The 15,625-nt window shown below is 41.3% G+C and overlaps 1 protein-coding gene across 2 annotated transcripts in view; it reads left to right on the forward strand.

Moving 5' to 3' along the window:
* The window catches only part of cand1 (cullin-associated and neddylation-dissociated 1), an 83,104-nt gene that overhangs the window by 17,257 nt on the left and 50,222 nt on the right, over positions 1-15,625 (forward strand). For both annotated transcript variants that reach the window (XM_045210599.1, XM_045210600.1), the window contains exons 6-7: positions 882-987; positions 1,480-1,625. In XM_045210599.1, coding sequence (XP_045066534.1) covers positions 882-987; positions 1,480-1,625 — 252 coding nt within the window. The remainder of the gene's footprint in view (positions 1-881; positions 988-1,479; positions 1,626-15,625) is intronic.

Raw genomic sequence — 15,625 nt, forward strand, 5'->3', positions numbered from 1 at the left:
CTCTCTCCCATCTCTCTCATCTCTTCTCTCCCATCTCTCTCATCTCTTCTCTCTCTCCCCCCTCTTCTCTCTCCTCTCTCCCATCTCTCCTCTCTCCCCTCTCTCACCCATCTCTCACTCCTAGGTTTTATTGACAGCCGGACTTCATCCAAGTCCATCTGGGAACACCTTTTAGATTTCAATTAGGCTAGATGTTTGTTTGAGCTAGTTTACTTACTCAAGTCCATTGCTCCTCAGGGAGCATTGGTAACATTTTAAGTATTTTATCTTTTTTTGTGTGTGAAATACGGTAATTTCCTTTTTTTTTTTTAAGAACCCCTTAAGGAAGTAATTGTCTCCTTGACGTTTGAGAGAAGCCATTACTCCTGACAGAGAGTGGTCCGGGACGTGGAGGGACGTGACGAGACGGGAGAGTCTCCTCTTTCTGTCCTTATTACCTGTCAATCTGTCACTTCCTCCTCTCTCTGGGAGAATATATATATTTAGGTTAGCCTAGGTCCTCTTTTTCTTCCCTCAACCAATCACAGGCTGTGTTTGATGAGCCAAAGACAGCAGTGATTAAGATGTGCAAGATTACTTCAGTGGAGTGCAGCACTCCAAAACTATTTATCCCCCCTCCCCCTCCTTCCCCTGTTTTAATTAAGTTTTCTTGTCATTTTGAAAGAGCTCGCTCTACGATTTCGCTAAAGACACATAAGCTTTTATCTAGCTGTAACTTGTCATTTGCTATTCTCAGTGAGTTCTCGGGGGGGTTTTGAAGTTGGAAGCTTGCTTCCCTTCATGTGACTTTAGATGAAAGAATATGAAGTTCTTACTAACGGATTGACGGCTAACATTCAGTTTGAATGGAATTCTTAATATGTGTGTCCGCGTGTCCTCAGGTGAATACTTGGAGAAGATCATTCCTCTTGTGGTGAAGTTCTGTAACATAGACGATGACGAGCTGAGAGAGTATTGCATCCAGGCCTTCGAGTCCTTCGTCAGGAGGTAAGACAAACCACATCCTATTTAAACGGCTTCAGCGGTAGCAGGGGGGGGTTATTGTTTCTGTTCAGAGAAACACCGAAAATGAATCCCAGAACTCTCAGTGAACTGGGGGATTTTATTCACGTTCACCCTGTTTTGACCTGTGTTGTGATTGGATACGCCAATCTCTCTTCTCTTCTGCGTTTGGCCTCCCGCTGTTTCTGTGATTAGAAACCCTCTCATCTATTCTTATCTTTTATTTGTGCCTTTTTTTATGGATGAAATCAAACAAGTGTTTGGGAGGGAAGGCGGGAGAGGGAGCTAGTGTTGGAAGATTAGTGTGATGCTGTATTATTATTATTATTATATTATATTATTATTATTATTATTATTATTATATTATTACTGTCTGTCCTCCCAGATGACCATGGGGAGATGGGGAGTCTTTATTGGTGGAAACTAAACGGAACTCAGCCATGAAGGACTGTTCCATCTCTCTCTCTCTCTCTCCAGGTGTCCAAAGGAGGTGTACCCCCATGTGGGTACTGTCATCAGCATCTGTCTGAAGTATTTGACCTACGACCCTAACTATAACTACGATGACGAGGATGAAGATGAGAATGCCATGGACGCTGACGGAGCAGACGAAGACTATCAAGGTAAACACACAGACTCACGGTACTGTGAGAGCTCATGGTCATTCGACCTCCATGTTTATTTATTTATCCAGGTTAGTCTCATTCAGATTAAATCTCTTGAAGATTATCAAGTAGACTTTGGTGGTATACCGTATACCGGGGTGTTTGGAAAGAGTCACAGGATGGTTTTTCAATACCGTCAAAACTATAACTTTTTTAAAATAAATGTGAATATCTGTAGCTCCTTGTTAAGTTCATACCTGCAGTCAACTTGTGCAATACGTTAGGAGATAAAACAGATTGGCGTTCTTCATTTCACCTGTCATATCATTTGACATTATGAACTTTACCGTAGTTCCCCAGAACAGTTGAGCCAGTCACGTGTTTGTTTGTAAACAGCACAACAGGAGAAAGTGAGCTGGTGAGTCCATAGTGTTCTATATCTATCAGTGAGTCTCTGCTGGTGAGTCCATAGTGTTCTATATCTATCAGTGAGTCTCTGCTGGTGAGTCCATAGTGTTCTATATCTATCAGTGAGTCTCTGCTGGTGAGTCCATAGTGTTCTATATCTATCAGCGAGTCCATAGTGTTCTATATCTATCAGTGAGTCCATAGTGTTCTATATCTATCAGTGAGTCCATAGTGTTCTATATCTATCAGTGAGTCTCTGCTGGTGAGTCCATAGTGTTCTATATCTATCAGTGAGTCTCTGCTGGTGAGTCCATAGTGTTCTATATCTATCAGTGAGTCCATCTGCTGGTGAGTCCATAGTGTTCTATATCTATCAGTGAGTCCATAGTGTTCTATATCTATCAGTGAGTCTCTGCTGGTGAGTCCATAGTGTTCTATATCTATCAGTGAGTCGACATAGTGTTCTATATCTATCAGTGAGTCTCTGCTGGAGAGTCCATAGTGTTCTATATCTATCAGTGAGTCTCTGCTGGAGAGTCCATAGTGTTCTATATCTATCAGTGAGTCTCTGCTGGAGAGTCCATAGTGTTCTATATCTATCAGTGAGTCCATAGTGTTCTATATCTATCAGTGAGTCTCTGCTGGTGAGTCCATAGTGTTCTATATCTATCAGTGAGTCTCTGCTGGAGAGTCCATAGTGTTCTATATCTATCAGTGAGTCTCTGCTGGAGAGTCCATAGTGTTCTATATCTATCAGTGAGTCCATAGTGTTCTATATCTATCAGTGAGTCTCTGCTGGTGAGTCCATAGTGTTCTATATCTATCAGTGAGTCCATAGTGTTCTATATCTATCAGTGAGTCTCTGCTGGTGAGTCCATAGTGTTCTATATCTATCAGTGAGTCTCTGCTGGAGAGTCCATAGTGTTCTATATCTATCAGTGAGTCCATAGTGTTCTATATCTATCAGTGAGTCCATAGTGTTCTATATCTATCAGTGAGTCTCTGCTGGTGAGTCCATAGTGTTCTATATCTATCAGTGAGTCTCTGCTGGAGAGTCCATAGTGTTCTATATCTATCAGTGAGTCCATAGTGTTCTATATCTATCAGTGAGTCTCTGCTGGTGAGTCCATAGTGTTCTATATCTATCAGTGAGTCTCTGCTGGAGAGTCCATAGTGTTCTATATCTATCAGTGAGTCTCTGCTGGAGAGTCCATAGTGTTCTATATCTATCAGTGAGTCCATAGTGTTCTATATCTATCAGTGAGTCTCTGCTGGAGAGTCCATAGTGTTCTATATCTATCAGTGAGTCCATAGTGTTCTATATCTATCAGTGAGTCTCTGCTGGTGAGTCCATAGTGTTCTATATCTATCAGTGAGTCTCTGCTGGAGAGTCCATAGTGTTCTATATCTATCAGTGAGTCTCCCATAGTGTTCTATATCTATCAGTGAGTCCATAGTGTTCTATATCTATCAGTGAGTCTCTGCTGGAGAGTCCATAGTGTTCTATATCTATCAGTGAGTCTCTGCTGGAGAGTCCATAGTGTTCTATATCTATCAGTGAGTCCATAGTGTTCTATATCTATCAGTGAGTCCATAGTGTTCTATATCTATCAGTGAGTCTCTGCTGGAGAGTCCATAGTGTTCTATATCTATCAGTGAGTCTCTGCTGGAGAGTCCATAGTGTTCTATATCTATCAGTGAGTCCATAGTGTTCTATATCTATCAGTGAGTCCATAGTGTTCTATATCTATCAGTGAGTCCATAGTGTTCTATATCTATCAGTGAGTCTCTGCTGGAGAGTCCATAGTGTTCTATATCTATCAGTGAGTCTCTGCTGGAGAGTCCATAGTGTTCTATATCTATCAGTGAGTCTCTGCTGGTGAGTCCATAGTGTTCTATATCTATCAGTGAGTCCATAGTGTTCTATATCTATCAGTGAGTCTCTGCTGGTGAGTCCATAGTGTTCTATATCTATCAGTGAGTCTCTGCTGGAGAGTCCATAGTGTTCTATATCTATCAGTGAGTCTCTGCTGGAGAGTCCATAGTGTTCTATATCTATCAGTGAGTCCATAGTGTTCTATATCTATCAGTGAGTCTCTGCTGGAGAGTCCATAGTGTTCTATATCTATCAGTGAGTCCATAGTGTTCTATATCTATCAGTGAGTCTCTGCTGGTGAGTCCATAGTGTTCTATATCTATCAGTGAGTCTCTGCTGGAGAGTCCATAGTGTTCTATATCTATCAGTGAGTCTCTGCTGGTGAGTCCATAGTGTTCTATATCTATCAGTGAGTCTCTGCTGGAGAGTCCATAGTGTTCTATATCTATCAGTGAGTCCATAGTGTTCTATATCTATCAGTGAGTCTCTGCTGGTGAGTCCATAGTGTTCTATATCTATCAGTGAGTCTCTGCTGGAGAGTCCATAGTGTTCTATATCTATCAGTGAGTCTCTGCTGGAGAGTCCATAGTGTTCTATATCTATCAGTGAGTCCATAGTGTTCTATATCTATCAGTGAGTCCATAGTGTTCTATATCTATCAGTGAGTCCTAGTCCATAGTGTTCTATATCTATCAGTGAGTCTCTGCTGGAGAGTCCATAGTGTTCTATATCTATCAGTGAGTCTCTGCTGGAGAGTCCATAGTGTTCTATATCTATCAGTGAGTCTCTGCTGGAGAGTCCATAGTGTTCTATATCTATCAGTGAGTCCATAGTGTTCTATATCTATCAGTGAGTCTCTGCTGGTGAGTCCATAGTGTTCTATATCTATCAGTGAGTCTCTGCTGGAGAGTCCATAGTGTTCTATATCTATCAGTGAGTCTCTGCTGGTGAGTCCATAGTGTTCTATATCTATCAGTGAGTCTCTGCTGGAGAGTCCATAGTGTTCTATATCTATCAGTGAGTCCATAGTGTTCTATATCTATCAGTGAGTCTCTGCTGGAGAGTCCATAGTGTTCTATATCTATCAGTGAGTCCATAGTGTTCTATATCTATCAGTGAGTCTCTGCTGGTGAGTCCATAGCGTTCTATATCTATCAGTGAGTCCATAGTGTTCTATATCTATCAGTGAGTCCATAGTGTTCTATATCTATCAGTGAGTCTCTGCTGGTGAGTCCATAGTGTTCTATATCTATCAGCGAGTCTCTGCTGGAGAGTCCATAGTGTTCTATATCTATCAGTGAGTCTCTGCTGGTGAGTCCATAGTGTTCTATATCTATCAGTGAGTCTCTGCTGGAGAGTCCATAGTGTTCTATATCTATCAGTGAGTCTCTGCTGGAGAGTCCATAGTGTTCTATATCTATCAGTGAGTCTCTCTGGGAGTCCATAGTGTTCTATATCTATCAGTGAGTCCATAGTGTTCTATATCTATCAGTGAGTCTCTGCTGGTGAGTCCATAGTGTTCTATATCTATCAGTGTGTCTCTGGTAGAGAGTCCATAGTGTTCTATATCTATCAGTGAGTCCATAGTGTTCTATATCTATCAGTGAGTCCATAGTGTTCTATATCTATCAGTGAGTCCATAGTGTTCTATATCTATCAGTGAGTCCATAGTGTTCTATATCTATCAGTGAGTCCATAGTGTTCTATATCTATCAGTGAGTCTCTGCTGGAGAGTCCATAGTGTTCTATATCTATCAGTGAGTCTCTGCTGGAGAGTCCATAGTGTTCTATATCTATCAGTGAGTCTCTGCTGGAGAGTCCATAGTGTTCTATATCTATCAGTGAGTCTCTGCTGGAGAGTCCATAGTGTTCTATATCTATCAGTGAGTCTCTGCTGGAGAGTCCATAGTGTTCTATATCTATCAGTGAGTCTCTGCTGGAGAGTCCATAGTGTTCTATATCTATCAGTGAGTCTCTGCTGGAGAGTCCATAGTGTTCTATATCTATCAGTGAGTCTCTGCTGGAGAGTCCATAGTGTTCTATATCTATCAGTGAGTCTCTGCTGGAGAGTCCATAGTGTTCTATATCTATCAGTGAGTCCATAGTGTTCTATATCTATCAGTGAGTCTCTGCTGGAGAGTCCATAGTGTTCTATATCTATCAGTGAGTCTCTGCTCATAGTGTTCTATATCTATCAGTGAGTCTCTGCTGGAGAGTCCATAGTGTTCTATATCTATCAGTGAGTCCATAGTGTTCTATTATTTCTAGTCATGTGAGTCTTCCAGTGCTTCTATATCATCAGTGAGTCCATAGTGTTCTATATCTATCAGTGAGTCTCTGCTGGAGAGTCCATAGCGTTCTATATCTATCAGTGAGTCTCTGCTGGTGAGTCCATAGTGTTCTATATCTATCAGTGAGTCTCTGCTGGAGAGTCCATAGTGTTCTATATCTATCAGTGAGTCCATAGCGTTCTATATCTATCAGTGAGTCTCTGCTGGAGAGTCCATAGTGTTCTATATCTATCAGTGAGTCCATAGTGTTCTATATCTATCAGTGAGTCTCTGCTGGAGAGTCCATAGCGTTCTATATCTATCAGTGAGTCCATAGTGTTCTATATCTATCAGTGAGTCTCTGCTGGAGAGTCCATAGTGTTCTATATCTATCAGTGAGTCTCTGCTGGAGAGTCCATAGCGTTCTATATCTATCAGTGAGTCTCTGCTGGAGAGTCCATAGTGTTCTATATCTATCAGTGAGTCTCTGCTGGAGAGTCCATAGTGTTCTATATCTATCAGTGAGTCCATAGTGTTCTATATCTATCAGTGAGTCCATAGTGTTCTATATCTATCAGTGAGTCTCTGCTGGTGAGTCCATAGTGTTCTATATCTATCAGTGAGTCTCTGCTGGAGGTCCATAGTGTTCTATATCTATCAGTGAGTCTCTGCTGGTGAGTCCATAGTGTTCTATATCTATCAGTGAGTCTCTGCTGAGGTCCATAGTGTTCTATATCTATCAGTGAGTCTCTGCTGGTGAGTCCATAGTGTTCTATATCTATCAGTGAGTCTCTGCTGGAGAGTCCATAGTGTTCTATATCTATCAGTGAGTCTCTGCTGGAGAGTCCATAGTGTTCTATATCTATCAGTGAGTCTCTGCTGGAGAGTCCATAGTGTTCTATATCTATCAGTGAGTCCATAGTGTTCTATATCTATCAGTGAGTCTCTGCTGGAAGTCCATAGCGTTCTATATCTATCAGTGAGTCCATAGTGTTCTATATCTATCAGTGAGTCTCTGCTGGTGAGTCCATAGTGTTCTATATCTATCAGTGAGTCTCTGCTGGAGAGTCCATAGTGTTCTATATCTATCAGTGAGTCCATAGTGTTCTATATCTATCAGTGAGTCTCTGCTGGAGAGTCCATAGTGTTCTATATCTATCAGTGAGTCTCTGCTGGAGAGTCCATAGTGTTCTATATCTATCAGTGAGTCTCTGCTGGAGAGTCCATAGTGTTCTATATCTATCAGTGAGTCTCTGCTGGAGAGTCCATAGTGTTCTATATCTATCAGTGAGTCTCTGCTGGAGAGTCCATAGTGTTCTATATCTATCAGTGAGTCTCTGCTGGAGAGTCCATAGTGTTCTATATCTATCAGTGAGTCCATAGTGTTCTATATCTATCAGTGAGTCTCTGCTGGAGAGTCCATAGTGTTCTATATCTATCAGTGAGTCCATAGTGTTCTATATCTATCAGTGAGTCTCTGCTGGAGAGTCCATAGTGTTCTATATCTATCAGTGAGTCTCTGCTGGAGAGTCCATAGTGTTCTATATCTATCAGTGAGTCCATAGTGTTCTATATCTATCAGTGAGTCTCTGCTGGAGAGTCCATAGTGTTCTATATCTATCAGTGAGTCTCTGCTGGAGAGTCCATAGTGTTCTATATCTATCAGTGAGTCTCTGCTGGAGAGTCCATAGTGTTCTATATCTATCAGTGAGTCCATAGTGTTCTATATCTATCAGTGAGTCTCTGCTGGAGAGTCCATAGTGTTCTATATCTATCAGTGAGTCCATAGTGTTCTATATCTATCAGTGAGTCTCTGCTGGTGAGTCCATAGTGTTCTATATCTATCAGTGAGTCTCTGCTGGAGAGTCCATAGTGTTCTATATCTATCAGTGAGTCTCTGCTGGAGAGTCCATAGTGTTCTATATCTATCAGTGAGTCCATAGTGTTCTATATCTATCAGTGAGTCTCTGCTGGAGAGTCCATAGTGTTCTATATCTATCAGTGAGTCCATAGTGTTCTATATCTATCAGTGAGTCTCTGCTGGAGAGTCCATAGTGTTCTATATCTATCAGTGAGTCTCTGCTGGAGAGTCCATAGTGTTCTATATCTATCAGTGAGTCTCTGCTGGAGAGTCCATAGTGTTCTATATCTATCAGTGAGTCCATAGTGTTCTATATCTATCAGTGAGTCTCTGCTGGTGAGTCCATAGTGTTCTATATCTATCAGTGAGTCTCTGCTGGAGAGTCCATAGTGTTCTATATCTATCAGTGAGTCTCTGCTGGAGAGTCCATAGTGTTCTATATCTATCAGTGAGTCCATAGTGTTCTATATCTATCAGTGAGTCTCTGCTGGAGAGTCCATAGTGTTCTATATCTATCAGTGAGTCCATAGTGTTCTATATCTATCAGTGAGTCTCTGCTGGTGAGTCCATAGTGTTCTATATCTATCAGTGAGTCTCTGCTGGAGAGTCCATAGTGTTCTATATCTATCAGTGAGTCGTCATAGTGTTCTATATCTATCAGTGAGTCCATAGTGTTCTATATCTATCAGTGAGTCTCTGCTGGAGAGTCCATAGTGTTCTATATCTATCAGTGAGTCTCTGCTGGAGAGTCCATAGTGTTCTATATCTATCAGTGAGTCCATAGTGTTCTATATCTATCAGTGAGTCTCTGCTGGAGAGTCCATAGTGTTCTATATCTATCAGTGAGTCTCTGCTGGAGAGTCCATAGTGTTCTATATCTATCAGTGAGTCCATAGTGTTCTATATCTATCAGTGAGTCTCTGCTGGTGAGTCCATAGTGTTCTATATCTATCAGTGAGTCTCTGCTGGAGAGTCCATAGTGTTCTATATCTATCAGTGAGTCTCTCCATAGTGTTCTATATCTATCAGTGAGTCTCTGCTGGTGAGTCCATAGTGTTCTATATCTATCAGTGAGTCTCTGCTGGAGAGTCCATAGTGTTCTATATCTATCAGTGAGTCCATAGTGTTCTATATCTATCAGTGAGTCTCTGCTGGAGAGTCCATAGTGTTCTATATCTATCAGTGAGTCCATAGTGTTCTATATCTATCAGTGAGTCTCTGCTGGTGAGTCCATAGTGTTCTATATCTATCAGTGAGTCTCTGCTGGAGAGTCCATAGTGTTCTATATCTATCAGTGAGTCCATAGTGTTCTATATCTATCAGTGAGTCCATAGTGTTCTATATCTATCAGTGAGTCCATAGTGTTCTATATCTATCAGTGAGTCTCTGCTGGAGAGTCCATAGTGTTCTATATCTATCAGTGAGTCTCTGCTGGAGAGTCCATAGTGTTCTATATCTATCAGTGAGTCCATAGTGTTCTATATCTATCAGTGAGTCCATAGTGTTCTATATCTATCAGTGAGTCTCTGCTGGTGAGTCCATAGCGTTCTATATCTATCAGTGAGTCTCTGCTGGAGAGTCCATAGTGTTCTATATCTATCAGTGAGTCTCTGCTGGAGAGTCCATAGTGTTCTATATCTATCAGTGAGTCTCTGCTGGAGAGTCCATAGTGTTCTATATCTATCAGTGAGTCCATAGTGTTCTATATCTATCAGTGAGTCTCTGCTGGAGAGTCCATAGTGTTCTATATCTATCAGTGAGTCTCTGCTGGAGAGTCCATAGTGTTCTATATCTATCAGTGAGTCCATAGTGTTCTATATCTATCAGTGAGTCTCTGCTGGAGAGTCCATAGTGTTCTATATCTATCAGTGAGTCCATAGTGTTCTATATCTATCAGTGAGTCTCTGCTGGAGAGTCCATAGTGTTCTATATCTATCAGTGAGTCTCTGCTGGAGAGTCCATAGTGTTCTATATCTATCAGTGAGTCCATAGTGTTCTATATCTATCAGTGAGTCTCTGCTGGTGAGTCCATAGTGTTCTATATCTATCAGTGAGTCTCTGCTGGAGAGTCCATAGTGTTCTATATCTATCAGTGAGTCTCTGCTGGAGAGTCCATAGTGTTCTATATCTATCAGTGAGTCTCTGCTGGAGAGTCCATAGTGTTCTATATCTATCAGTGAGTCCATAGTGTTCTATATCTATCAGTGAGTCTCTGCTGGTGAGTCCATAGTGTTCTATATCTATCAGTGAGTCTCTGCTGGAGAGTCCATAGTGTTCTATATCTATCAGTGAGTCTCTGCTGGAGAGTCCATAGTGTTCTATATCTATCAGTGAGTCCATAGTGTTCTATATCTATCAGTGAGTCTCTGCTGGAGAGTCCATAGTGTTCTATATCTATCAGTGAGTCCATAGTGTTCTATATCTATCAGTGAGTCTCTGCTGGTGAGTCCATAGTGTTCTATATCTATCAGTGAGTCTCTGCTGGAGAGTCCATAGTGTTCTATATCTATCAGTGAGTCCTAGTGTTTTATATCTATCAGTGAGTCCATAGTGTTCTATATCTATCAGTGAGTCTCTGCTGGAGAGTCCATAGTGTTCTATATCTATCAGTGAGTCTCTGCTGGAGAGTCCATAGTGTTCTATATCTATCAGTGAGTCCATAGTGTTCTATATCTATCAGTGAGTCCATAGTGTTCTATATCTATCAGTGAGTCTCTGCTGGAGAGTCCATAGTGTTCTATATCTATCAGTGAGTCTCTGCTGGAGAGTCCATAGTGTTCTATATCTATCAGTGAGTCCATAGTGTTCTATATCTATCAGTGAGTCCATAGTCTTCTATATCTATCAGTGAGTCTCTGCTGGTGAGTCCATAGTGTTCTATATCTATCAGTGAGTCTCTGCTGGAGAGTCCATAGTGTTCTATATCTATCAGTGAGTCCATAGTGTTCTATATCTATCAGTGAGTCTCTGCTGGTGAGTCCATAGTGTTCTATATCTATCAGTGAGTCTCTGCTGGAGAGTCCATAGTGTTCTATATCTATCAGTGAGTCTCTCTCATAGTGTTCTATATCTATCAGTGAGTCTCTGCTGGAGAGTCCATAGTGTTCTATATCTATCAGTGAGTCCATAGTGTTCTATATCTATCAGTGAGTCTCTGCTGGTGAGTCCATAGTGTTCTATATCTATCAGTGAGTCTCTGCTGGAGAGTCCATAGTGTTCTATATCTATCAGTGAGTCCATAGTGTTCTATATCTATCAGTGAGTCCATAGTGTTCTATATCTATCAGTGAGTCCATAGTGTTCTATATCTATCAGTGAGTCCATAGTGTTCTATATCTATCAGTGAGTCTCTGCTGGAGAGTCCATAGTGTTCTATATCTATCAGTGAGTCTCTGCTGGAGAGTCCATAGTGTTCTATATCTATCAGTGAGTCCATAGTGTTCTATATCTATCAGTGAGTCCATAGTGTTCTATATCTATCAGTGAGTCTCTGCTGGTGAGTCCATAGCGTTCTATATCTATCAGTGAGTCTCTGCTGGAGAGTCCATAGTGTTCTATATCTATCAGTGAGTCTCTGCTGGAGAGTCCATAGTGTTCTATATCTATCAGTGAGTCTCTGCTGGAGAGTCCATAGTGTTCTATATCTATCAGTGAGTCTCTGCTGGAGAGTCCATAGTGTTCTATATCTATCAGTGAGTCCATAGTGTTCTATATCTATCAGTGAGTCTCTGCTGGAGAGTCCATAGTGTTCTATATCTATCAGTGAGTCTCTGCTGGAGAGTCCATAGTGTTCTATATCTATCAGTGAGTCCATAGTGTTCTATATCTATCAGTGAGTCTCTGCTGGAGAGTCCATAGTGTTCTATATCTATCAGTGAGTCACATAGTGTTCTATATCTATCAGTGAGTCTCTGCTGGAGAGTCCATAGTGTTCTATATCTATCAGTGAGTCTCTGCTGGAGAGTCCATAGTGTTCTATATCTATCAGTGAGTCCATAGTGTTCTATATCTATCAGTGAGTCTCTGCTGGTGAGTCCATAGCGTTCTATATCTATCAGTGAGTCCATAGTGTTCTATATCTATCAGTGAGTCCATAGTGTTCTATATCTATCAGTGAGTCTCTGCTGGTGAGTCCATAGTGTTCTATATCTATCAGCGAGTCTCTGCTGGAGAGTCCATAGTGTTCTATATCTATCAGTGAGTCTCTGCTGGTGAGTCCATAGTGTTCTATATCTATCAGTGAGTCTCTGCTGGAGAGTCCATAGTGTTCTATATCTATCAGTGAGTCTCTGCTGGAGAGTCCATAGTGTTCTATATCTATCAGTGAGTCCATAGTGTTCTATATCTATCAGTGAGTCCATAGTGTTCTATATCTATCAGTGAGTCCATAGTGTTCTATATCTATCAGTGAGTCCATAGTGTTCTATATCTATCAGTGAGTCCATAGTGTTCTATATCTATCAGTGAGTCTCTGCTGGTGAGTCCATAGTGTTCTATATCTATCAGTGAGTCTCTGCTGGAGAGTCCATAGTGTTCTATATCTATCAGTGAGTCTCTGCTGGAGAGTCCATAGTGTTCTATATCTATCAGTGAGTCTCTGCTGGTGAGTCCATAGTGTTCTATATCTATCAGTGAGTCCATAGTGTTCTATATCTATCAGTGAGTCCATAGTGTTCTATATCTATCAGTGAGTCCATAGTGTTCTATATCTATCAGTGAGTCTCTGCTGGAGAGTCCATAGTGTTCTATATCTATCAGTGAGTCTCTGCTGGAGAGTCCATAGTGTTCTATATCTATCAGTGAGTCTCTGCTGGAGAGTCCATAGTGTTCTATATCTATCAGTGAGTCTCTGCTGGAGAGTCCATAGTGTTCTATATCTATCAGTGAGTCTCTGCTGGAGAGTCCATAGTGTTCTATATCTATCAGTGAGTCTCTGCTGGAGAGTCCATAGTGTTCTATATCTATCAGTGAGTCTCTGCTGGAGAGTCCATAGTGTTCTATATCTATCAGTGAGTCTCTGCTGGAGAGTCCATAGTGTTCTATATCTATCAGTGAGTCCATAGTGTTCTATATCTATCAGTGAGTCTCTGCTGGAGAGTCCATAGTGTTCTATATCTATCAGTGAGTCTCCATAGTGTTCTATATCTATCAGTGAGTCTCTGCTGGAGAGTCCATAGTGTTCTATATCTATCAGTGAGTCTCTGCTGGAGAGTCCATAGTGTTCTATATCTATCAGTGAGTCTCTGCTGGAGAGTCCATAGTGTTCTATATCTATCAGTGAGTCCATAGTGTTCTATATCTATCAGTGAGTCTCTGCTGGAGAGTCCATAGCGTTCTATATCTATCAGTGAGTCTCTGCTGGTGAGTCCATAGTGTTCTATATCTATCAGTGAGTCTCTGCTGGAGAGTCCATAGTGTTCTATATCTATCAGTGAGTCCATAGTGTTCTATATCTATCAGTGAGTCTCTGCTGGAGAGTCCATAGTGTTCTATATCTATCAGTGAGTCCATAGTGTTCTATATCTATCAGTGAGTCTCTGCTGGAGAGTCCATAGTGTTCTATATCTATCAGTGAGTCCATAGTGTTCTATATCTATCAGTGAGTCTCTGCTGGAGAGTCCATAGTGTTCTATATCTATCAGTGAGTCTCTGCTGGAGAGTCCATAGTGTTCTATATCTATCAGTGAGTCTCTGCTGGAGAGTCCATAGTGTTCTATATCTATCAGTGAGTCTCTGCTGGAGAGTCCATAGTGTTGTATATCTATCAGTGAGTCCATAGTGTTCTATATCTATCAGTGAGTCCATAGTGTTCTATATCTATCAGTGAGTCTCTGCTGGTGAGTCCATAGTGTTCTATATCTATCAGTGAGTCTCTGCTGGAGAGTCCATAGTGTTCTATATCTATCAGTGAGTCTCTGCTGGAGAGTCCATAGTGTTCTATATCTATCAGTGAGTCTCTGCTGGAGAGTCCATAGTGTTCTATATCTATCAGTGAGTCTCTGCTGGAGAGTCCATAGTGTTCTATATCTATCAGTGAGTCCATAGTGTTCTATATCTATCAGTGAGTCTCTGCTGGAGAGTCCATAGTGTTCTATATCTATCAGTGAGTCTCTGCTGGAGAGTCCATAGTGTTCTATATCTATCAGTGAGTCTCTGCTGGAGAGTCCATAGTGTTCTATATCTATCAGTGAGTCTCTGCTGGAGAGTCCATAGTGTTCTATATCTATCAGTGAGTCTCTGCTGGTGAGTCCATAGTGTTCTATATCTATCAGTGAGTCTCTGCTGGAGAGTCCATAGTGTTCTATATCTATCAGTGAGTCTCTGCTGGAGAGTCCATAGTGTTCTATATCTATCAGTGAGTCTCTGCTGGAGAGTCCATAGTGTTCTATATCTATCAGCGAGTCTCTGCTGGAGAGTCCATAGCGTTCTATATCTATCAGTGAGTCCATAGTGTTCTATATCTATCAGTGAGTCTCTGCTGGTGAGTCCATAGTGTTCTATATCTATCAGTGAGTCTCTGCTGGAGAGTCCATAGTGTTCTATATCTATCAGTGAGTCTCTGCTGGAGAGTCCATAGTGTTCTATATCTATCAGTGAGTCTCTGCTGGAGAGTCCATAGTGTTCTATATCTATCAGTGAGTCTCTGCTGGAGAGTCCATAGTGTTCTATATCTATCAGTGAGTCTCTGCTGGAGAGTCCATAGTGTTCTATATCTATCAGTGAGTCTCTGCTGGAGAGTCCATAGTGTTCTATATCTATCAGTGAGTCTCTGCTGGAGAGTCCATAGTGTTCTATATCTATCAGTGAGTCCCATAGTGTTCTATATCTATCAGTGAGTCTCTGCTGGAGAGTCCATAGCGTTCTATATCTATCAGTGAGTCTCTGCTGGAGAGTCCATAGTGTTCTATATCTATCAGTGAGTCTCTGCTGGAGAGTCCATAGTGTTCTATATCTATCAGTGAGTCTCTGCTGGAGAGTCCATAGTGTTCTATATCTATCAGTGAGTCTCTGCTGGAGAGTCCATAGTGTTCTATATCTATCAGTGAGTCCATAGTGTTCTATATCTATCAGTGAGTCTCTGCTGGAGAGTCCATAGTGTTCTATATCTATCAGTGAGTCTCTGCTGGAGAGTCCATAGTGTTCTATATCTATCAGTGAGTCCCTGGAGATCATAGTGTTCTATATCTATCAGTGAGTCCATAGTGTTCTATATCTATCAGTGAGTCTCTGCTGGAGAGTCCATAGTGTTCTATATCTATCAATGAGTCTCTGCTGGTGAGTCCATAGTGTTCTATATCTATCAGTGAGTCTCTGCTGGAGAGTCCATAGTGTTCTATATCTATCAGTGAGTCTCTGCTGGAGAGTCCATAGTGTTCTATATCTATCAGTGAGTCTCTGCTGGAGAGTCCATAGTGTTCTATATCTATCAGTGAGTCCATAGTGTTCTATATCTATCAGTGAGTCTCTGCTGGAGAGTCCATAGTGTTCTATATCTATCAGTGAGTCTATAGTGTTCTATATCTATCAGTGAGTCTCTGCTGGAGAGTCCATAGTGTTCTATATCTATCAGTGAGTCTCTGCTGGAGAGTCCATAGTGTTCTAT

Source organism: Coregonus clupeaformis, chromosome 4 (assembly GCF_020615455.1).
Source record: "Coregonus clupeaformis isolate EN_2021a chromosome 4, ASM2061545v1, whole genome shotgun sequence".
NCBI lineage: Eukaryota > Metazoa > Chordata > Actinopteri > Salmoniformes > Salmonidae > Coregonus > Coregonus clupeaformis.